General features: G+C 45.3%; 2 protein-coding genes and 1 long non-coding RNA gene across 3 annotated transcripts in view; all 3 read right to left on the minus strand.

The window, feature by feature from the left end:
* LOC310687077 overlaps positions 1–23,380 on the minus strand; it is a 78,547-nt gene that overhangs the window by 38,102 nt on the left and 17,065 nt on the right. The gene's annotated exons all lie outside the window — the stretch shown is intronic.
* Positions 1,995–7,961, minus strand: LOC310687021 (C-type lectin lectoxin-Thr1-like). Its single transcript, XM_083461644.1, has 6 exons — positions 7,893–7,961; positions 6,991–7,117; positions 5,321–5,400; positions 3,824–3,958; positions 3,407–3,518; positions 1,995–2,930 (listed from the first exon to the last, which is right to left on the minus strand). The coding sequence occupies exons 2-6, from the start codon at positions 7,109–7,111 to the stop codon at positions 2,848–2,850; spliced, it is 531 nt and encodes a 176-aa protein (XP_083317770.1). The 5' UTR covers positions 7,112–7,117; positions 7,893–7,961; the 3' UTR covers positions 1,995–2,847.
* Positions 14,840–20,228, minus strand: LOC310688140 (C-type lectin lectoxin-Thr1-like; the record flags this gene model as incomplete). Its single annotated transcript, XM_083464264.1, has 6 exons — positions 14,840–14,941; positions 15,427–15,538; positions 15,844–15,978; positions 17,341–17,420; positions 19,245–19,371; positions 20,136–20,228. Coding segments are annotated over 6 exons (630 nt in total), but the record flags the coding sequence as incomplete, so codon positions are not given.

The following is a 23,380-nucleotide window of genomic DNA, read 5'->3' on the forward strand; positions in this document are numbered from 1 at the left end:
CTCATCCTGAAGCAAAGTTCTTAACCTGAAGCACTATTTCTGGGTTAGTGGAGTGTGTAACCTGAAGCGTATGTAACCCGAGGTACCACTGTATTTTTCTGTTCTGTCTTAGTTTTCTTTCCCATCTTGATATAATTCCCTAAAGTAGTTTTCAATTTTTTTAGTTATTTCCTTTGGATCATCAATAATTTCCCTCTATCTTTGAATTTTTTTATCACCTTTCTTTTTGTTTTTTCCTTAATTGCCAAGCTAACATTCTTCCCGGTTTATTAGAGAATTCAAAGTTTCTTTGTTTTGACATTTTTTATTTTCCATTCAATTTCCTGGTTCAAGAGTATTGAAATCGGAGTTTGTAACGTTTTAATGTTTTATTTCGCTTTCACGTTTCCTGGAGTTTGGCATAAATCTTTTTCCTTTTCCTTTATCTCTTCCAAAATTTCCAATCTTTTCTTTGTCCTTGCCACATCTACAACAATGAGCTATCTTAGCCAACCCCTTTTAATGCAACCATAAAGGGGTCCAATAAACACTAAATATTATTTTCTGTTGTATTAGTCCTAATTTAAAATCTAATAACACCTTAGGTATTGGAGCTAATACATTTCCCCAATGTCTGGGTAATAATGAAAGTTCCAGTTCCTTATTCCAATCATCTCTTACAGTCTGCATATTGAACTTGTGTGTTGTTATGAAAAATAAAAATCTTCTTGTGCTCAATTGCTAGCCCCACCTGGAGACTATTTCCCTTTAATGCTTGGATATAGGCCTCTGCTTTCTTTGGTACTGTAAATTTGTGTGTTTCCTCACCACTTCTGACACAGAAAATAGCTGGGAATTAGCCACTTTTTGCCATGCGTCTTGTTTGGAGGGTTTTGGGGATAACTGAAGGGGAGACTCCCTGAGATGCCTCCATCTCAATATCAAAGCTTATAGAGGAGTTGATTGCCCTCAAGGCACCATATTGCCAACATGTCAAAGGTCTTAGCCAGCACTTTGAAGTGGATGCACAAATGACAGAGAAGCTGTTGGGTGTAGTGAAGGGTTAACCTTCTATGCCTCGAGCCTGAAGGGACAGGCTTACAAGGGAAGTAAGCCAGGACTTGACTAAAGCAGCTTGGAATGCTGTGAGCTGAGTGGGAATCGAAAGCATTCAGTTCAGCCGCTGCAAAGAGAGAGAGAGTGGAGGCAGAGACGATGCAGCTTAATACGGATGGCTGATTGTGGATTGTAAATACGCTATTTGTTTCCAATAAAGAGATATTAGGACAAAAGAACCGTCTGGACTGATTTACTGCCCTTTCGACACACAGGCGCTGTGTAATTCTGCTAATTGCTTTACGACCGCTCTAAAGCCACACTGCGTAAACAGAAGCTGCAGAGGCTCGAAGGGGAAGCGTGGCTGGGCGCCAAACAATAAAGCAATAAAACTATACAAGAGAAGCCACCGAGGCTGATGCAATATATGAGTATTTACTTCTGCAACATATGTGTAGAGGCATGTACATATTTTAAAAATTATGCTTCCCCATCAGAATGATGATAAGGTCAGGGATCTGCAGTGAAGGAGGTTCCTTCTTCTGCTCATTGTCCAGTAGAATTCTTGGCATCTCAAAATCTGTTGCCATCAGTCCCCATCATCTTATATATATTATACGAGGGATGGGGCACCTGCAAGGCTGTTCCCCTCCCAACTACATCCTCAATGGATTCAAGTTAAAAGAAAGGAGATTCCAGATAAACACAAGGAAGAACTTTCTGAGTGTAAGAGCTATTTGACAGTGGAATGGACGCCCTCAGAAGGTGGGGAATTCTCCTTCCTTGCAGGTTTCAAAGCAGAGGTGGGATGACAGCCTGCCAGGGATGTTTTTGTTGTGATTGGCCTAGATGACCCTCAGGGTCCCTTCCACTTCCACAATTTTATGGTTCTGTGTAACATTAGGGGTGGACAAAGGGACAACTGGGAGCTGAATGAGCTCCTAATTAATCCTTTGCAAGCAGGGATGGGGACAGCAAGCGCTCCTTGAATTGGTTGCATTACATATTTCCCCCGTAGATTTCTCTTACAGATTGGAAAGTGCATCACAGAGGCCTTCCTCTTCACCACTGATCGGTGTTAAGAGCAAACCCCATTGGGAACGTCCTACTGCTGCCAAGGGGGGGGGGTCTTTCTCTCATCTAATTAGTGCTGGACTGAAGCCCCTTTGGAGACACCCTTTCAGCAACAAGCAGCTGGTTTGCGCTGAAAGCACAGCTGCAAGGGGGCTGGCTGGAAGCCCCACTTTGTCTTTTTGCAGGTGTGGTTTGGATTCAAGCCGCACCTGCAAACAGTCATTTTTTCTCTGCAGAGGGATTGCTTTCATTAAGGCTCCACCCTTCCCAGGGCTCTAGAAGACACTGCCATAAAAGTGCATTGGATCTTTGCACAGTAAAAGAGACCAGTTGAATGTCCTAAATGCAATCTGAATGAGGATATTGGAGACCAGTGAGTTGGGAGGGGCAGGAAGTAATAAAGGAAAGTAATTGGTTCTTGTTTCAGGGGCATGTGTTTAAATTCACAATGGGCTGAGGCATCTATTAGGGAAGGGGAGGCTGTTGTCCTCCTGACGTTGGTGAACCCCAGGTTTCTTCATCCTGGGCTCCCAGAGAAGTGGGCTCTGCTACGTGCAGGATTCAATTAGATCTATTGCAGGATACTGTGAGAGCAGGACGTTGGAATAGATGGGCCACTGGAATGGGGCAGAAGGGCACCTCTGACGTTTTCATATTCTGAAAAAGGCGCAGGTAGAAAGACAGCGTTGGATGGAAGCTTCTGAGATTTGATGGGGTCAGCCAGGGAGAGCGAACAGGTCAGGAGGATGCAGATGCTGGCTCATGTTCACAAATATAGGATTCTTCATATCGGCAATCCTCAGCTCTAAATCTCAAAAAAACTGGAAAGAAAAAGAGAAATGAGCTTAGGCAGAGTGACATCAGGGGCTCCTTGGCATGCTGCTGCTGGGACCCCCACACCCTCAAAACACATGCACCCCACACCCCATGGTGTGTGCAAAGAATGTCCTTTCTTCTTCCCCCATTCAGAAGAAACCCAGCCACCTATCCAATATTAAATTGGCCAATGCGGGTGGTGGCATCTATGGGGAGGACCTTGAGTGGAAAGCAAAAGTGGATTAGGATGGTATTCCCTGTCAGTCGGAGCCCCTTTGGGAAGGCTAGATTCTTGTAAGGCAGCTTGGGAATATCTCTACCAAACAGATGAAAGGGCTCTAAAGGAAGTCCTTCACTCTTGGCCTAAGAGCAGGCAAGGAGCACATCTCATACCCGCAGTAGAAATCAAGAAAATACTGCAACCCGCATTGCTTTGAGCATGGCAGCTCCAAAGTACCAGCCCTGAGAGCGGACTCCTTACCGTCCGCACGAAACAAGTAGACACATGAGTTGATGTCACTACTCATAGGTTCTCCCTTAGTCCACGGTAGGAACTCGGGAACAGAGCCATCTGTCCACTCCCAATTTCCATCCTGTAGGGACAAGAGAGGTGGGATGTTCTTTAGAAAGAACAGATCACAAGGAGACACTTCCAAGACACAGCACACTCCTTGATGATTCCACCCAAAAGAACCACAGACAACATTATTTGAGTTGCAGGACATCAGCCGGGAGCCCACCATGACTGTATTGGCCTCCAGTATGTTGAGACCAGAGAACCTTCTCGTAGCGTTTTATCAGCTGGGGAAGCCCCATAGAAGAATCTTCCCACTGAATTCATTTACTATCAGCTCCAAGAGTGCTGACGGAGGAGGAGGAGAAGGCCTTGGAGACTCACCTTATCATTGACTGACAATCCAATCCAGACACGTAGTACCTTTGGAATTAGAAGCATGTCAGACACCCTACGCAGTTCTTTCATATCATGAATAGAGGCAAGCTCAGAGGTCGGGTCAAATATACGGCAGGTTTTCTGAGAGGTGGAAAAAAGAATGAGTTTTATGCAACTACACTTACCTTTGAATTCTCCTCAAAGTCAGGCTCAAGGTTGAATAGTGCAGTCGCAATATGTGGAAATCCAGCTCTGGACATGTGACTGATTGAAATGCAAGCTTTGTTGGGCCAACTGAGATCCAGCACGGTGCAATATCCCCATTTGTGGCTCGCTCAGTTTCTTCATTGTCTGATTTTTAATTAGATTCTCCACTTTCAGTTTGTGATTTTGTTTATAAAAAGAAAAGTTCTCAGGAGAACTCAGCAGCATTTGAGTGGACATTGCCCCAGTATTAAAACATTTGTTTGCAATTTCACCTCATATACTGCAGCTTTGGGTGTTATTTTCAAGAATACACTTTACCCACAATTTCCTCTAATACAGTGGCGCCAACTGCTGGGCAGGGGGCCAAGAGCCCCACAAATCTTCAAGGATGTGCCCGGGGCCCCTCAAAATTCTGTGGTGTCTGTGCGTGCATGCCTCCTAACATGCTTATCTTACTCACGTACACTGCATGTCGTGTGAAGTGTATGTATGTTTGTTCAAAATATATTTGGGGAGAACGAAATTTCAAATGATACCTCTGTTTTGATGTGTGTTATTTCAGGACATGCCAAATCGAGTTGCTCTCATTAAGATGTGCTTCAAAGCCAAATTTCCCCCCATCATGCCCATCTAATGAATTGCATGTGCAATTTTAAGGCTGCCAGATCCATCATGCAGCATGCTTGGGCAATTTCCAGGGCAATCTTGCTTGCCTCATCCCTTATTGCATAAGCTGTTCTGACTCTCTCTAACGTACTTTGGGTTCTCCATGCTATTCCCAACAAATGGGCATCATTTATGAACCTACCTGTCGCTGGGGGCTCACTTCAAAGCAGAACATGTTGGAGCCTTCATCAAACCTGAGTAAGTACTCCAACCTTTGGGGTCAATGGGTCTTTTCTGGGATGATGAGCCCACCATCTCAAGCCATCTTAAAGAAGACCTGCCTACTTCCAGCCTATGAAGAGCGTATCTATCCAATCACTATCCCACAGAACCTTTCCAGGATTGAGTTTCAGTGGCCTTCATCCAGCCCCCTAGTGGTTCCAGGCAATGGTCCTGAGCTTCCTCAGCCTCATCTGAATCTGAGAAGAAAGATAAACTGATGAACTGAGCTGGTTGCCCAAGGCCTCACTTCAGATGCCTAAATGACATCTCATCAGCTCTTGAGATGCAAAAGATGGCCATGGGATTGAGATTCATAACAGGTCTTCTGCAGAGACTCTCAAGAATATCTTGTGTTTTGTGCCCTTGCTCTTTCTGGACCCACCCAAAGCACCTAGAGCCCCCTCTTACCATTGCCTCATTCCATCTCAAATGGTCGGAAAAGATTCGATAGCAGCTTCCCTTTAATCTGGTCCAGCCCCGGAGGCAGCCTTGAGGTAGCAGAAAAGGAGAACATTAGCATTCAACATGGTCATGTCAGCACAGGAAACAGTGGAAATAAAATACCTGTATTTTGGGGGGCTCAAAATTGAGAAAAAAGGGGGGCTTGAGCTTTTGGGAATTATTATTTGGGGGGAATGCAAAAAATCTCTCACCCACCAGAACGCAGCACACAACCCCTCGCATCGCTTACAATTGCCGCTTACAATCTCGGGCTTGCACTTCGTTCCGACGAATGAGCGATTTTTGCCATCTCTCTCCCACAATCAAGTGGCCAATCGCCGCTTAAAAACTCAGGCTCACATTTCCTTCCGGCAGGTGATCAATTTTCGGCATTGGCCACCTGATTGTTGTGAGCAGGGGGAATCCTGAAAATCGCTTGCGCACTGGAACACAGCACACAACCACTCACATCGTAGCTGCCTGAACGCTGCCATTAGCCCTCCTGCTTGCCACTGTGGCAGGCAATAGACAGCTGCCCTTGTCGCAGGAAGCGGGAGGGTGATTGGTGGCCGCTGGCAGGTGGTTTCTGCAATGTGAGTGGAAACCACTTATCAGCTCCTTGATTGTCGCCAGTGGCCGCCAATCATGCTCCTGCTTGCTGTGACAAGGGCAGCTGTCTATTGGCTGCCACAGCAGCAAGCAGGAGGGCTAATGGTGGCAATCAGGCAGCTAAGATGTGAGTGGTTGTGTGCTGTGTTCCAGCGGGTGAGCGATTTTCAGGATTCCCCCCTCAGCACTACCCGTGTATAAGACGAGCCTAAATTTTGAACTTCATTTTTGGGTCAATAAAGCTCATCTTATAGACCTAAAAATACGGTATCTTTGGGGTGCCATAAAAGTCAAAGGGAAATTGAACGGCCTCAAAGACGTCCCAGGTCACAGGGTTCACAACTTTCTTGGTGTCCAATATGACATATAATATTTTCATTGTATTGTTTTAAATTATTTACCTGCCAATTTTCCAGTCAAGGGAAACTAAGGAGACTAACAGCAATAGATAATCTTATTTCAACCAATAATAAAAACCACTAGGAAATAAATACTACTAAACCAAGAATGATTCACAGCAAAAAAAAGTTGAAATTCTAATAGCAAAAGGCTGTTCCAAAAAAGGGGGGAAATAATGATTCACGGGAAGGCTCTTTGGCACTTTAAGGCCTTCTGAAAAGTGTAGCTGTTCACTGCAACTATAATGGGGGTGGGGCCACCACAGAAAAGCCCCCCTCTCTTGGTGGTAGCTCAACTGACAGATGAAGATGGTCGACAGACCAGTATCCAACTGGAACGTGTGTGCAGGGAAGAGGATACAGGCACAAACAGTTTAACAGATTTCATAGGTTCATCCCATTCAGGGGCCTGAAGGTTAAAGTCAGGGGGCCTGAAGGTTGAAGTGCCCTGGGAGACATTAAAACTGGTATAATCTAAGTGCTATTGAAGCTGCGTGCTGTATACAGAACAGGATTCTGTCATTTTGAACCAAACAGCCAATGGATTTACACTTGGCTTTCCAATGCTGCCAGAAGCTTCTCTTTCTCTAAGGAGACATCAACCACCTCCGAGATGAAATGATACCTTACCATTGGGACCGTAGGGGTTTTCTGCTTCTTTTATTTTCATTGCGAAGCCAAAGGAGAGCTGCCATATCAGAACAAGGCAGGTGCAAAGGAGGCAGAGCCTGGGGTCAGAGGAAGGCTGCATCTGTTTCTGGAGACAGAAAACACAAAACACACAATTGCTAGGCTGAGTTTCCTCTATCCATCGGTCAGGAGGCGAGGCATTCGCTTTCTAACAGAAAAAACACTCATTATCTCACCCAGATAGAATAAAGTAAAGGTGAAGGTAAAGGGACCCCTGACTGTTAGGTCCAGTCGTGACTGACTCTGGGGTTGCGGTGCTCATCTCGCTTTACTGGCTGAGGGAGCCGGCGTACAGCTTCCGGGTCATGCGGCCAGCATGACAAAGCCACTTCTGGTGAACCAGAGCAGCGCAAGGAAATGTCGTTTACCTTCCCACCGGAGCGGTACCTGCTTATCTACTTGCACTTTGATGTGCTTTCGAACTGCTAGGTTGGCGGCCTCATTTTTAATAGTAGCCCATAAATCAAAACCACAAGGGGAGGGAAACATAAGGGTCAGACCGAGCCCAAACCAAAGGCCAGGCGGAACAGCTCTGTCTTGCAGGCCCTGTGGAAAGATGTCAAGTCCCGCAGGGCCCTAGTCTCTTGTGACAGAGTGTTCTACCAAGTTGAGGCCAGTACTGAAAAGGCCCTGGCCCTAGTTGAGACCAATCTAACCACCTTGCGACTTGGGACTTCCAAACTGTTGTTATTTGTGGACTTTAAGGTCCTCCGCGGGGCATACCAGGAGAGGCGGTCCCATAGGTACAAGGGTCCTAGGCCGCTTAGGACTTTGGAGATATAGCTGCCATTTAAAGGCCAGCATGGAGAGTCAAAGAGGTCAGAAGGGGGGAGATAACTCACCTGGTTTTTCAGCTTCCCTCTCTCTCTCTGAGCTGCTGATTCTTTCTTATTCAAGTGTTCCAGCTGAGCTACGCCTGGGTGGGAAGCTGGTCTTTATGTATCATTTATAGTCTGGTAGGTAGGCAATGGCATGTGGTGAGAGACACTTGGCAGCACAAGGGAAGCCTAATGGTTCAACGCAAACATACACCGAGATCTTTTGCATCAGAACACAGAAGTACAGAAAGATCTCTTTCACCTGAAAGCTACTGTGGATTGAAAAATATCCAACTTCTATGAAGTGGAAATTAGCAAGGAGGAGGAGAGTCATGCTAGGCAAGGGGAAAGTAAGAAGGTAGGAAGAGTGCTCCTGGATCTGCCCACCCATTTTACAAAATGTGGCCATTGCTTCTTCTCTCCACAGCGCCTCTTACTTTGAGTGTATTGTGTTAGCTAATGAAGCCCCACCTCTTTCCCTCACTTTAAGGAAGAAAAAGGGGGTCCTTCTTCAGAGTGAGGCAATCTGGTTGAGATGGACAAGGAGAGTGTCTGTTCTACCACAAACACATCTCCAGAGTGATCATGAATGGCTGGGTGAGATTTTTGTCCACTCAGTTTCCTGATCTGGAACTGGGGGGAATATCACCTTCTGCACAGGGTGCAACTGAAGTGGAATGGCAGGGCTGTGTGGTCCCCTGATCCACTGGGTCCTTCCTTCCTTCCTTCCTTCCTTCCTTCCTTCCTTCCTTCCTTCCTTCCTTCCTTCCTTCCTTCCTTGATGTCCTCTTCTGATCCATATGCACAAGTGCATAAGACTGGTGTATACTTTCCCAATGTTGTCAACATTAGCAAATGTTCTTGCAACTCAGTTGGCATCATCAAGAGAAATCCATTCTCCATCAGCAGATAAGACAAAGCATGAAACATCACATTCCTTTGCCTAATCAGAATACAGATTGAAATCCTGCCCACCAGCCGATGCAGTTTGTGGGCTGTTATGAGCACATCCTGATATACTTGGGGGAAGGGGGTGTTAGTTTCAGAAGAACTGCCCCTGGTCTTCTGCAGTAGAGGTACAGAGTGTTCACACCCCCAACAGTGCACTTCAAAGGCCACATCTTGTTTTTCAAGGTTGTTGTTGTTTATTCGTTTAGTCGTGTCCGACTCTTTGTGACCCCCTGGGCCAGAGCACGCCAGGCCCTACTATCTTCCACTGCCTCCCACAGTTTGATCAAACTCATGTTGGCACCTTCGAGAACACTGTCCAACCATCTCGTCCTCTGTCGTCCCCTTCTCCTTGTGCTCTCCATCTTTCCCAACATCAGGGTGAACCTCAATATATCCCTTTGCCACTCCTTGAAGCATCCTCCCTTCCCCCGAATCGTCTTCATTAGCACATTCATTTTGATTGCAGATATCCTTCCTCAAAATGTGAGATTCACCAACAATTTATTTTTATTTTCATTAAGTTTGAATCCTGCCACCTGACCAAACTCATTAATTCTTTCCAAAACTTTGGGCAGACTTTCTAATGGATTATCTGTTGTTCTTATAAGATCACCTGCAAAAGCTTTTAGCTTAAATGATTTCCCCATCACCACTATCCCCTTTATGCCTTCATCTGCTCTTATCCTCCTTGTCAACGTTTCTAGGATCAAAATAAACATTAATGGGGACAGTGGACAGTCCTGTCTTGTTCCCTTAGTTATTTTAAAGCTTTCTGTTATTCCATTGTTGATAATCAGTTTGGCTTTTTGATTCCTGTAAATGGCTTCTGTGCCCCTATTAAAAGACTCCCCCAGGCCCATTGATTTTATCATTTTTTCATAAAATTCCATGACACATTGTCAAATGCCTTTTCCGTGTTGACAAACATTAATACCGGCTTCAGGTGGTAGCCTTGTTTGTCTGACGCAGTCAAAATAAACAAAAAATTGTCCAGTAGCACCTTAGAGACCAACTAAGTTTGTTCTGGGTATAGGTTTTTGTGTGCATGCACACAGGTATCTGAAGAAGTGTGCATGCACACAAAAGCTTATACCCAGAACAAACTTAGTTGGTCTCTAAGGTGCCACTGGACAAGTAATACCAGCAGTTTGTCACTTCTTGCCTGTAAGTACTCCAATATGTCAATTACAGTTCTTATGTTATCTTTCATTCTTTGAAGTCTCTCAGCCCCACTCACCTCACAGAATGTTTGTTGTGGGGGAGGAAGGGAAAGGAGAATGTTAGCTGCTTTGAGACCCCTTAAACGGAGTGAAAGGCGGGATATCAAATCCAAACTCTTCTTCTTCTTCATTTGGCATCCCGGTAGGAAACCTGCTTTATCTTCCTTTACAGTGGTACCTTGGGTTAAGTACTTAATTCGTTCTGGAGGTCCGTTCTTAACCTGAAACTGTTTTTAACCTGAAGCACCACTTTAGCTAATGGGGCCTCCTGCTGCCGCTGCACCGCCACTGCACGATTTCTGTTCTCACCCTGAAGCAAAGTTCTTAGCCAGAGGTACTATTTCCAGGTTAGCGGAGTCTGTAACCTGAAGCGTATGTAGCCCGAGGTACCACTGTATTTTTCTGTTCTGTCTTAGTTTTCTTTCCCGTCTTGATATAATTCCCTAAAGTAGTTTTCAATTTTTTTAGTTATTTCCTTTGGATCATCAATAATTTCCCCTATCTTCAAATTTGTTTATCACCTTTTCTTTCTGTTTTTTCCTTAATTGCCAAGCTAACATTCTTCCCGGTTTATTAGAGAATTCAAAGTTTCTTTGTTTTGACATTTTTTATTTTCCATTCAATTTCCTGGTTCAAGAGTATTGAAATCTGAGTTTGTAACGTTTTGATGTTTTGTTTTGCTTTCACGTTTCCTGGAGTTTGGCATACATCTTTTCCCTTTTCCTTTATCTCTTCCAAAATTTCCAATCTTTTCTTTGTCCTTGCCACATCTACAACAATGAGCTATCTTAGCCAACCCCTTTTAATGCAACCATAAAGGGGTCCAATAAACACTAAATATTATTTTCTGTTGTATTAGTCCTAATTTAAAATCTAATAACACCTTAGGTATTGGAGCTAATACATTTCCCCAATGTCACTTCCGGGTTGGTGCCATCGCCGAATGGCGGACTCCCTCCGAGCTCCGGTGGGAGTCTGCTCGGCAGGGGCTGGGTCCTACCGCGCCGGCGACGCGGGGACTCTTAAAAACCACGGGCACGGAGCCCGTGGACATGGGTGACTTGGCTGGCACCATTAGCGCCCTCCCGACTCGTGAAGGAGCCTTTTTAAAGGCTTCGGATCGGGTGCCGGGGAGCAGCGTGGTGCTTTGAGTCCTCTGCTTTCCCTGCCGAGCACAGCCGCATGCCATTCGACGGAGAGCACTGACTTCTTCCATTCCAAAACAAGGACTGGGTAACCAAGGTCGAAAGAGAAGTATACTCTTGATAAAAATCATTAATTCCACGATGGGAAATTATAAGAACTGTGCTGGAGGAGAAGAGTGGAGGGTGAGAAGGAAAATGCAACCCCCCCTGGGAACCGGGGCGATTCGCAGAGCCTGGTGAAGAGAGACGGAGACTTTGACAGCTGTCAAAGTAGCTGTCAAAGCTGGAGAATATAAAGTGGAATTTGACTTTTGGATTAGAGGATACAAAGTTATTACAATCCCCCTAGAGGGGTTTCGGGACATTACAAGAACGGTCGTAAGTGGAAAAATACTCCGGGATTCGCACAGGACTTGTTATCTTCTGGGAAAGCTGCAAAACTGAAATAGTATTTTGTCTACAGAGGTATTTACATTAAAGGAGACAATAGAATTTTCAATTGAAGAAAGGAAGGGACTGGACGTAAGTTTTTGTTCCTGAATAACAAACCTCTGTAGAGATACCAGATTTCTGAATTAGAACGTTTTAGCAGCTGCACAGGACAAGAAACCTGAGAAAGTGAGGAATAAGAAGAACAAAGGACTGACTACGACACGGAAAGAACAATGGGAGGAGTGGTAAAGATCAAGGAAATTAAAGGCCTCTGTTAGATTGGACGTTTGAAGTTAAATATTATTAAAATTAATAAATTAAAAGAAAACCGGCAAGATGGAATTGGGGAGAAATTTGGCCATGACTTGAGACCTACAGGCTGATAACATATAGACTGATGGACATGGGGAATTCAAACCGGGGAAGGGGGGGGGAGACTTGGAATCCAAAGGCTGTGTAACTATCTTTTGAATCTTTTTATATCTTTTACTTTCTATTTCTTTATATAACTTACGTATGTCATTTTATTTTGATTGGACGTGTTTAAAAAAGGGAATTCGTGGAAGGAACTGGGGTGGATCTTGGGGGAAAATCTTTTTTCTTTTTTTTTGTTAATGATGTGGGACGGTGGTAAGATTTGTATAATTCAATTTGGATAGTGGGTTAAACAAATTAAGCTTCAAATTGGGAGTGAGAGCATGTAGAACCAAATTAATGAAAGGGGAATACAATTGGGAGGGGGAGGGGGGGAGTCCCAGAAAGTAGGTAATGAAAGTAAGGTTTCAAGTATCTTTTTTTTCTTTTTCTTTTTTTGTATTTTTATATTTCTGGAAACTTTAATAAATATGATATATATATATAAAAAATAATACATTTCCCCAATGTCTGGGTAATAATGAAAGTTCCAGTTCCTTTTTCCAATCATCTCTTACAGTCTGCATATTGAACTTGTGTGTCGTTATGAAAAATAAAAATCTTCTTGTGCTCAATTGCTAGCCCCACCTGGAGACTATTTCCCATTAATGCTTGGATATAGGCCTCTGCTTTCTTTGGTACTGTAAATTTGTGTATTTCCTCACCACTTCTGACACAGAAAATAGCTGGGAATCTGACGCAGAACTCCAGATTAGCCACTTTTTGCCATGCGTCTTGTTTGGAGGGTATTGAGGATAACTGAAGGGAAGACTCCCTGGGATGCCTCCATCTCAATATCAAAGCTTATAGAGGAGTTGATTGCCCTCAAGGCACCATATTGCCAATTCATTTCAGCCGCTGCAAAGAGAGAGAGAGAGGAGGCAGAGACGATGCAGCTTAATACGGATGGCTGATTGTGGATTGTAAATACGCTATTTGTTTCCAGTAAAGAGATATTAGGACCAGGGACGCAGACTTATAAAAAATATTGGGGGGGCCCGGGAAAGCTCATGAATAATAAATAATCTCATGAATATGCAAATAAAGTGGTGCCGCCTCCTCGTGAGCGAATAGGGGAGAGTGTGCTGTGCCTATTAATCAGCTCCGAAGGAAATTGGGTGGAGCTTTTGCTCGGGAGGGAGGGCAGGAGGCATGCAGCCCGACCCTGTGCATTTTGGGCTGGGGGAGGGGCGGCGATGGCGCTCTGCTGGAGGGGCGACGGAGATTATTGGGGGGGGCGGAGCCCCCCCAAACGAATTTTTGAGGGGGCTCGGGCCCCCTCAAGCCCCACGGAGTCGGCGCCTATGATTAGGACAGAAGAACCGTCTGGACTGATTTACTGCCCTTTCGACACACAGGCGCTGTGTAATTCTGCTAATTGTTTTACGACCACTCTAAAGCCACACTGCGTAAACAGAAGCTGCAGAGGCTCGCAGGGGAAGCGTGGCTGGGCGCCAAACAATAAAGCAATAAAACTATACAAGAGAAGCCACTGAGGCTGATGCAATATATGAGTATTTACTTCTGCAACATATGTGTAGAGGCATGTACATATTTTAAAAAGTATGCTTCCCCATCAGAATGATGAAAAGGTCAGGGATCTGCAGTGAAGGAGGTTCCTTCTTCTGCTCATTGTCCAGTAGAATTCTTGGCATCTCAAAATCTGTTGCCATCAGTCCCCATCATCTTATATATATTATACAAGGGATGGGGCACCGGCAAGGCTGTTCCCCTCCCAACTACATCCTCAATGGATTCAAGTTAAAAGAACGGAGATTCCAGCTAAACACAAGGATGAACTTTCTGAGTGTAAGAGCTATTTGACAGTGGAATGGACGCCCTCAGAAGGTGGGGAATTCTCCTTCCTTGCAGGTTTGAAAGCAGAGGTGGGATGACAGCCTGCCAGGGATGTTTTCGTTGTGATTCCGGCATTCCAGGGGGTTGGCCTAGATGACCCTCAGGGTCCCTTCCACTTCCACAATTTTATGGTTCTGTGTAACATTAGGTGGGGACAAAGGGACAACTGGGAGCTGAATGAGCTCCTAATTAATCCTTTGCAAGCAGGAATGGGGACAGTTCACCACTGATCAGTGCTAAGAGCAAACCCCATTGGGAACGTCCTACTGCTGCCAAGGGGGGGGGGGTCTTTCTCTCATCTAATTAGTGCTGGACTGAAGCCCCTTTGGAGACACCCTTTCAGCAACAGGCAGCTGGTTTGCGCTGAGAGCACAGCTGCAAGGGGGCTGGTTGCAAGTCCCACTTTGTCTTTTTGCAGGTGTGGTTTGGATTCAAGCCGCACCTGCAAACAGTCATTTTTTCTCTGCAGAGGGATTGCTTTCATTAAGGCTCCACCCTTCCCAGGGCTCTAGAAGACACTGCCATAAAAGTGCATTGGAACTTTGCACAGTAAAAGAGACCAGTTGAATGTCCTAAATGCAATCTGAATCAGGATATTGGAGACCAGTGAGTTGGGAGGGGCAGGAAGTAATAAAGGAAAGTAATTGGTTCTTGTTTCAGGGGCATGTGTTTAAATTCACAATGGGCTGAGGCATCTATTAGGGAAGGGGAGGCTTTGTCCTCCTGACGTTGGTGAACCCCACGTTTCTTCATCCTGGGCTCCCAGGGAAGGGGGCTCTTGCTACTTGCAAGATTCCATTAGATCTATTGCAGGCTACTGTGAGAGCAGGACGTTGGAATAGATGGGCCACTGGAATGGGGCAGAAGGGCACCTCTGACGTTTTCATATTCTGAAAAAGGCGCAGGTAGAAAGACAGCGTAGGATGGAAGCTTCTGAGATTTGATGGGATCAGCCAGGGAGAGCGAACAGGTCAGGAGGATGCAGATGCTGGCTCATGTTCACAAATATAGGATTCTTCATATCGGCAATCCTCAGCTCTAAATCTCAAAAAAACTGGAAAGGAAAAGAGAAATGAGCTTAGGCAGAGTCAACAGCAGACACCAGGAGCTCCTTGGCATGCTGCTGCTGGGACCCCCACACCCTCAAAACACATGCACCCCCACACCCCATGGTGCCTGCAAAGAATGTCCTTTCTTCTTCCCCCATTCAGAAGAAACCCAGCCACCTATCCAATATTAAATTGGCCAATGCGGGTGGTGGCATCTATGGGGAGGACCTTGAGTGGAAAGCAAAAGTGGATTAGGATGGTATTCCCTGTCAGTCGGAGCCCCTTTGGGAAGGCTAGATTCTTGTAAGGCAGCTTGGGAATATCTCTACCAAACAGATGAAAGGGCTCTAAAGGAAGTCCTTCACTCTTGGCCTAAGAGCAGGCAAGGAGCACATCTCATACCCGCAGTAGAAATCAAGAAAATACTGCAACCCGCATTGCTTTGAGCATGGCAGCTCCAAAGTACCAGTTCTGAGAGCGGACTCCTTACCGTCCGCACGAAACAAGTAGACACATGAGTTGATGTCACTACTCATAGGTTCTCCCTTAGTCCACGGTAGGAACTCGGGAACAGAGCCATCTGTCCACTCCCAATTTCCATCCTGTAGGGACAAGAGAGGTGGGATGTTCTTTAGAAAGAACAGATCACAAGGAGACACTTCCAAGACACAGCACACTCCTTGATGATTCCACCCAAAAGAACCACAGACAACATTATTTGAGTTGCAGGACATCAGCCGGGAGCCCACCATGACTGTATTGGCCTCCAGTATGTTGAGACCAGAGAACCTTCTCGTAGCGTTTTATCAGCTGGGGAAGCCCCATAGAAGAATCTTCCCACTGAATTCATTTACTATCAGCTCCAAGAGTGCTGACGGAGGAGGAGGAGAAGGCCTTGGAGACTCACCTTATCATTGACTGACAATCCAATCCAGACACGTAGTACCTGTGTAATTTGAAGCATGTCAGACACTGAACGCAGTTCTTCCATATCATGGATAGAGGCAAGCTCAGAAGTCGGGTCAAATATACGGCAGGTTTTCTGAGAGGTGGAAAAAAGAATGAGTTTTATGCAGCTACACTTACCTTTGAATTCTCCTCAAAGTCAGGCTCAAGGTTGAATAGTGCAGTCGCAATACGTGGAAATCCAGCTCTGGACATGTGACTGATTGAAATGCAAGCTTTGTTGGGCCAACTGAGATCCAGCACGGTGCAATATCCCCATTTGTGTCTCGCTCAGTTTCTTCATTGTCTGATTTTTAATTAGATTCTCCACTTTCAGTTTGTGATTTTGTTTATAAAAAGAAAAGTTCTCAGGAGAACTCAGCAGCATTTGAGTGGACATTGCCCCAGTATATAAACATTTGTTTGCAATTTCACCTCATATACTGCAGCTTTGGGTGTTATTTTCAAGAATACACTTTACCCACAATTTCCTCTAATACAGTGGCGCCAACTGGTGGGCAGGGGGCCAAGAGCCCCACAAATCTTCAAGGATGTGCCCGGGGCCCCTCAAAATTCTGTGGTGTCTGTGCGTGCATGCCTCCTAACATGCTTATCTTACTCACGTACACTGCATGTCGTGTGAAGTGTATGTATGTTTGTTCAAAATATATTTGGGGAGAACGAAATTTCAAATGATACCTCTGTTTTGATGTGTGTTATTTCAGGACATGCCAAATCGAGTTGCTCTCATTAAGATGTGCTTCAAAGCCAAATTTCCCCCCATCATGCCCATCTAATGAATTGCATGTGCAATTTTAAGGCTGCCAGATCCATCATGGAGCATGCTTGGGCAATTTCCAGGGCAATCTTGCTTGCCTCATCCCTTATTGCATAAGCTGTTCTGACTCTCTCTAACGTACTTTGGGTTCTCCATGCTATTCCCAACAAATGGGCATCATTTATGAACCTACCTGTCCCTGGGGGCTCACTTCAAAGCAGAACATGTTGGAGCCTTCATCAAACCTGAGTAAGTACTCCAACCTTTGGGGTCAATGGGTCTTTTCTGGGATGATGAGCCCACCATCTCAAGCCATCTTAAAGAAGGCCTGCCTACTTCCAGCCTATGAAGAGCGTATCTATCCAATCACTATCCCACAGAACCTTTCCAGGATTGAGTTTCAGTGGCCTTCATCCAGCCCCCTAGTGGTTCCAGGCAATGGCCCTGAGCTTCCTCAGCCTCATCTGAATCTGCGAAGAACGATAAACTGATGAACTGAGCTGGTTGCCCAAGGCCTCACTTCAGATGCCTAAATGACATCTCATCAGCTCTTGAGATGCAAAAGATGGCCATGGGATTGAGATTCATAACAGGTCTTCTGCAGAGACTCTCAAGAATATCTTGTGTTTTGTGCCCTTGCTCTTTCTGGACCCACCCAAAGCACCTAGAGCCCCCTCTTACCATTGCCTCATTCCATCTCAAATGGTCGGAAAAGATTCGATAGCAGCTTCCCTTTAATCTGGTCCAGCCCCGGAGGCAGCCTTGAGGTAGCAGAAAAGGAGAACATTAGCATTCAACATGGTCATGTCAGCACAGGAAACAGTGGAAATAAAATACCTGTATTTTGGGGGGCTCAAAATTGAGAAAAAAAGGGGGGCTTGAGCTTTTGGGGAGGATTATTTGGGGGGAATGCAAAAAATCTCTCACCCACCAGAACGCAGCACATAACCCCTCGCATCGCTTACAATTGCCGCTTACAATCTCGGGCTTGCACTTCGTTCTGACGAATGAGCGATTTTTGCCATCTCTCACCCACAATCAAGTGGCCAATTGCCGCTTAAAAACTCAGGCTCACATTTCCTTCTGGCAGGTGATCAATTTTCGGCATTGGCCACCTGATTGTTGTGAGCAGGGGGAATCCTGAAAATCGCTTGCGCACTGGAACGGAGCACACAACCGCTCACATTGCAGCTGCCTGATCGCCGCCATTAGCCCTCCTGCTTGCCACTGCGGCAGCCAATAGACAGCTGCCCTTGTCGCAGGAAGCGGGAGGGTGATTGGTGGCCGCTGGCAGGTGGTTTCTGCAACGTGAGTGGAAACCACTTATCAGCTCCTTGATTGCCGCCAGTGGCCGCCAATCATGCTCCCGCTTGCTGTGACAAGGGCAGCTGTCTATCGGATGCCGCAGCGGCAAGCGGGAGGGCTAATGGCAGCGATCAGGCAGCTACGATGTGAGTGGTTGTGTGCTGTGTTCCGGCGGGTGAGCGATTTTCGGGATTCCCCCCTCAGCACTACCCGTGTATAAGACGAGCCTAAATTTTGAACTTCATTTTTGGGTCAATAAAGCTCATCTTATAGACCTAAAAATACGATATCCTCGGGGTGCCATAAAAGTCAAAGGGAAATTGAACGGCCTCAAAGACATCCCAGGTCACGGGGTTCACCACTTTCTTGGTTTCCAATATGACATACAGTGGTGCCCCGCAAGACGAATGCCTCGCAAGACAAAAAACTCGCTAGACGAAAGGTTTTTTCGTTCGCGATTTGCCTCGCAAGACAAATTCCCCTATGGGATTGCTTCGCAAGACGAAAACGTCTTGCGACTTTGTTAAACCGTTTAAACCGTGCTTCGCAAGAAGAAAAATTCGCTAGACAGCAAAAATTGCGGAACGAATTAATTTTGTCTTGCGGGGCACCACTGTATAATATTTTCATTGTATTGTTTTAAATTATTTACCTGTCAATTTTCCAGTCAAGGGAAGCTAAGGAGACTAACAGCAATAGATAATCTTATTTCAACCAATAATAAAAACCACTAGGAAATAAATACTACTAAACCAAGAATGATTCACAGCAAAAAAAGTTGAAATTCTAATAGCAAAAGGCTGTTCCAAAAAAAGGGGGAAATAATGATTCACGGGAAGGCTCTTTGGCACTTTAAGGCCTTCTGAAAAGTGTAGCTGTTCACTGCAACTATAATGGGGGTGGGGCCACCACAGAAAAGCCCCACTCTCTTGGTGGTAGCTCAACTGACAGATGAAGATTGTCGACAGACCAGTATCCAACTGGAACGTCTGTGTGCAGGGAAGAGGATACAGGCACAAACAGTTTAACAGATTTCATAGGTTCATCCCATTCAGGGGCCTGAAGGTTAAAGTCAGGGGGCCTGAAGGTTGAAGTGCCCTGGGAGACATTAAAACTGGTATAATCTAAGTGCTATTGAAGCTGCGTGCTGTATACAGAACAGGATTCTGTCATTTTGAACCAAACAGCCAATGGATCTACACTTGGCTTTCCAATGCTGCCAGAAGCTTCTCTTTCTCTAAGGAGACATCAACCACCTCCGAGATGAAATGATACCTTACCATTGGGACCGTAGGGGTTTTCTGCTTCTTTTATTTTCATTGCGAAGCCAAAGGAGAGCTGCCATATCAGAACAAGGCAGGTGCAAAGGAGGCTGAGCCTGGGGTCAGAGGAAGGCCCCATCTGCTTCTGGAGAAAGAAAACACAAAACACACAATTGCTAGGCTGAGTTTCCTCTATCCATCGGTCAGGAGGCGAGGCATTCGCTTTCTAACAGAAAAAAACACTCATTATCTCACCCAGATAGAATAAAGTAAAGGTAAAGGTAAAGGGACCCCTGACTGTTAGGTCCAGTCCTGGCAGACTCTGGGGTTGCGGTGCTCATCTCACTTTACTGGCTGAGGGAGCCGGTGTACATGCGGCCAGCATGACAAAGCCACTTCTGGTGAACCAGAGCAGTGCAAGGAAATGTCGTTTACCTTCCCACCGGAGCGGTACCTGCTTATCTACTTGCACTTTGATGTGCTTTCGAACTGCTAGGTTGGCGGCCTCATTTTTAATAGTAGCCCATAAATCAAAACCACAAGGGGAGGGAAACATAAGGGTCAGACCGAGCCCAAACCAAAGGCCAGGCGGAACAGCTCTGTCTTGCAGGCCCTGTGGAAAGATGTCAAGTCCCGCAGGGCCCTAGTCTCTTGTGACAGAGTGTTCTACCAAGTTGGGGCCAGTACTGAAAAGGCCCTGGCCCTAGTTGAGACCAATCTAACCACCTTGCGACTTGGGACTTCCAAACTGTTGTTATTTGTGGACTTTAAGGTCCTCCGCGGGGCATACCAGGAGAGGCGGTCCCATAGGTACAAGGGTCCTAGGCCGCATAGGACTTTGGAGATATAGCTGCCATTTAAAGGCCAGCATGGAGAGTCAAAGAGGTCAGAAGGGGGGAGATAACTCACCTGGTTTTTCAGCTTCTCTCTCTCTCTCTGAGCTGCTGATTCTTTCTTATTCAAGTGTTCCAGCTGAGCTACACCTGGGTGGGAAGCTGGTCTTTATGTGTCATTTATAGTCTGATAGGTAGGCAATGGCATGTGGTGAGAGACACTTGGCAGTACAAGGGAAGCCTAATGGTTCAATGCAAACATACACTGAGATCTTTTGCATCAGAACAAAAAGTACAGAAAGATCTCTTTCACCTGAAAGCCACTGTGGATTGAAAAATATCCAACTTCTATGAAGTGGAAATTAGCAAGGAGGAGGAGAGTAATGCTAGGCAAGGGGAAAGTAAGAAGGTAGGAAGAGTGCTCCTGGATCTGCCCACCCATTTTACAAAATGTGGCCATTGCTTCTTCTCTCCACAGCGCCTCTTACTTTGAGTGTATTGTGTTAGCTAATGAAGCCCCACCTCTTTCCCTCACTTTAAGGAAGAAAAAGGGGGTCCTTCTTCAGATCTGGTTGAGATGGACAAGGAGAGTGTCTGTTCTACCACAAACACATCTCCAGAGTGATGTGAGATTTTTGTCCACTCAGTTTCCTGATCTGGAACTGGGGGGAATATCACCTTCTGCACAGGGTGCAACTGAAGTGGAATGGCAGGGCTGTGTGGTTCCCTGATCCACTGGCTCCTTCCTTCCTTCCTTCCTTCCTTCCTTCCTTCCTTCCTTCCTTCCTTCCTTCCTTCCTTCCTTCCTTGATGTCCTCTTCTGATCCATATGCACAAGTGCATAAGACTGGTGTATACTTTCCCAATGTTGTCAACATTAGCAAATGTTCTTGCAACTCAGTTGGCATCATCAAAAGGAATCCATTCTCCATCAGCAGATAAGACAAAGCATGAAACATCACATTCCTTTGCCTAATCAGAATATAGATTGAAATCCTGCCCACCAGCTGATGCAGTTTGTGGGCTGTTATGAGCACATCCTGATATACTTGGGGGAAGGGGGTGTTAGTTTCAGAAGAACTGCCCCTGGTCTTCTGCAGTAAAGGTACAGAGTGTTCACACCCCCAACAGTGCACTTCAAAGGCCACATCTTGTTTTTCAAGGTTGTTGTTGTTTATTCGTTTAGTCGTGTCCGACTCTTTGTGACCCCCTGGGCCAGAGCACGCCAGGCCCTACTATCTTCCACTGCCTCCCACAGTTTGATCAAACTCATGTTGGCACCTTCGAGAACACTGTCCAACCATCTCGTCCTCTGTCGTCCCCTTCTCCTTGTGCTCTCCATCTTTCCCAACATCAGGGTGAACCTCAATATATCCCTTTACCACTCCTTGAAGCATCCTCCCTTCCCCCGAATCGTCTTCATTAGCACATTCATTTTGATTGCAGATATCCTTCCCCAAAATGTGAGATTCACCAACAATTTATTTTTATTTTCATTAAGTTTGAATCCTGCCACCTGACCAAACTCATTAATTCTTTCCAAAACTTTGGGCAGACTTTCTAATGGATTATCTGTTGTTCTTATAAGATCACCTGCAAAAGCTTTTAGCTTGAATGATTTCCCCATCACCACTATCCCCTTTATGCCTTCATCTGCTCTTATCCTCCTTGTCAACGTTTCTAGGATCAAAATAAACATTAATGGGAACAGTGGACAGTCCTGTCTTGTTCCCTTAGTTATTTTAAAGCTTTCTGTTATTCCATTGTTGATAATCAGTTTGGCTTTTTGATTCCTGTAAATGGCTTCTGTGTCCCTATTAAAAGACTCCCCCAGGCCCATTGATTTTATCATTTTTTCATAAAATTCCATGACACATTGTCAAATGCCTTTTCCTTGTTGACAAACATTAATACCGGCTTCAGGTGGTAGCCTTGTTTGTCTGACGCAGTCAAAATAAACAAAAAATTGTCCAGTAGCACCTTAGAGTCCAACTAAGTTTGTTCTGGGTATAGGTTTTTGTGTGCATGCACACAGGTATCTGAAGAAGTGTGCATGCACACAAAAGCTTATACCCAGAACAAACTTAGTTGGTCTCTAAGGTGCCACTGGACAAGTAATACCAGCAGTTTGTCACTTCTTGCCTGTAAGTACTCCAATATGTCAATTACAGTTCTTATGTTATCTTTCATTCTTTGAAGTCTCTCAGCCCCACTCACCTCACAGAATGTTTGTTGTGGGGGAGGAAGGGAAAGGAGAATGTTAGCTGCTTTGAGACCCCTTAAACGGAGTGAAAGGCGGGATATCAAATCAAAACTCTTCTTCTTCTTCATTTGGCATCCCGGTAGGAAACCTGCTTTATCTTCCTTTACAGTGGTACCTTGGGTTAAGTACTTAATTCGTTCTGGAGGTCCGTTCTTAACCTGAAACTGTTTTTAACCTGAAGCACCACTTTAGCTAATGGGGCCTCCTGCTGCCGCTCCACCGCCACTGCACGATTTCTGTTCTCACCCTGAAGCAAAGTTCTTAGCCAGAGGTACTATTTCCAGGTTAGCGGAGTCTGTAACCTGAAGCGTATGTAGCCCGAGGTACCACTGTATTTTTCTGTTCTGTCTTAGTTTTCTTTCTCGTCTTGATATAATTCCCTAAAGTAGTTTTCAATTTTTTTAGTTATTTCCTTTGGATCATCAATAATTTCCCCTATCTTCGAATTTGTTTATCACCTTTTCTTTCTGTTTTTTCCTTAATTGCCAAGCTAACATTCTTCCCGGTTTATTAGAGAATTCAAAGTTTCTTTGTTTTGACATTTTTTATTTTCCATTCAATTTCCTGGTTCAAGAGTATTGAAATCTGAGTTTGTAACGTTTTAATGTTTTGTTTTGCTTTCACGTTTCCTGGAGTTTGGCATACATCTTTTCCCTTTTCCTTTATCTCTTCCAAAATTTCCAATCTTTTCTTTGTCCTTGCCACATCTACAACAATGAGCTATCTTAGCCAACCCCTTTTAATGCAACCATAAAGGGGTCCAATAAACACTAAATATTATTTTCTGTTGTATTAGTCCTAATTTGAAATCTAATAACACCTTAGGTATTGGAGCTAATACATTTCCCCAATGTCACTTCCGGGTTGGCGCCATCGCCGAATGGCGGACTCCCTCCGAGCTCCGGTGGGAGTCTGCTCGGCAGGGGCTGGGTCCTACCGCGCCGGCGACGCGGGGACTCTTAAAAACCACGGGCACGGAGCCCGTGGACATGGGTGACTTGGCTGGCACTCGTGAAGGAGCCTTTTTAAAGGTCGAAAAGAGAAGTATACTCTTGATA

This window comes from Podarcis liolepis (genome assembly GCF_965112155.1).
Source record: "Podarcis liolepis genome assembly, chromosome: 10".
Classification (NCBI taxonomy): Eukaryota; Metazoa; Chordata; class Lepidosauria; order Squamata; family Lacertidae; genus Podarcis; species Podarcis liolepis.

Excerpts from the sequence above, each read along its gene's own strand:
- LOC310687021 (XM_083461644.1), bottom strand. The coding sequence starts at position 7,111 with ATGCAGCCTTCCTCTGACCCCAGGCTCTGCCTCCTTTGCACCTGCCTT. Across the intron at positions 5,401-6,990 it reads AAACCCCTACGGTCCCAATG|GCTGCCTCCGGGGCTGGACC; the intron begins GTAAGGTATCAT and ends TGCTACCTCAAG. Across the intron at positions 3,959-5,320 it reads TGAGATGGAATGAGGCAATG|AAAACCTGCCGTATATTTGA; the intron begins GTAAGAGGGGGC and ends TCCACCTCTCAG.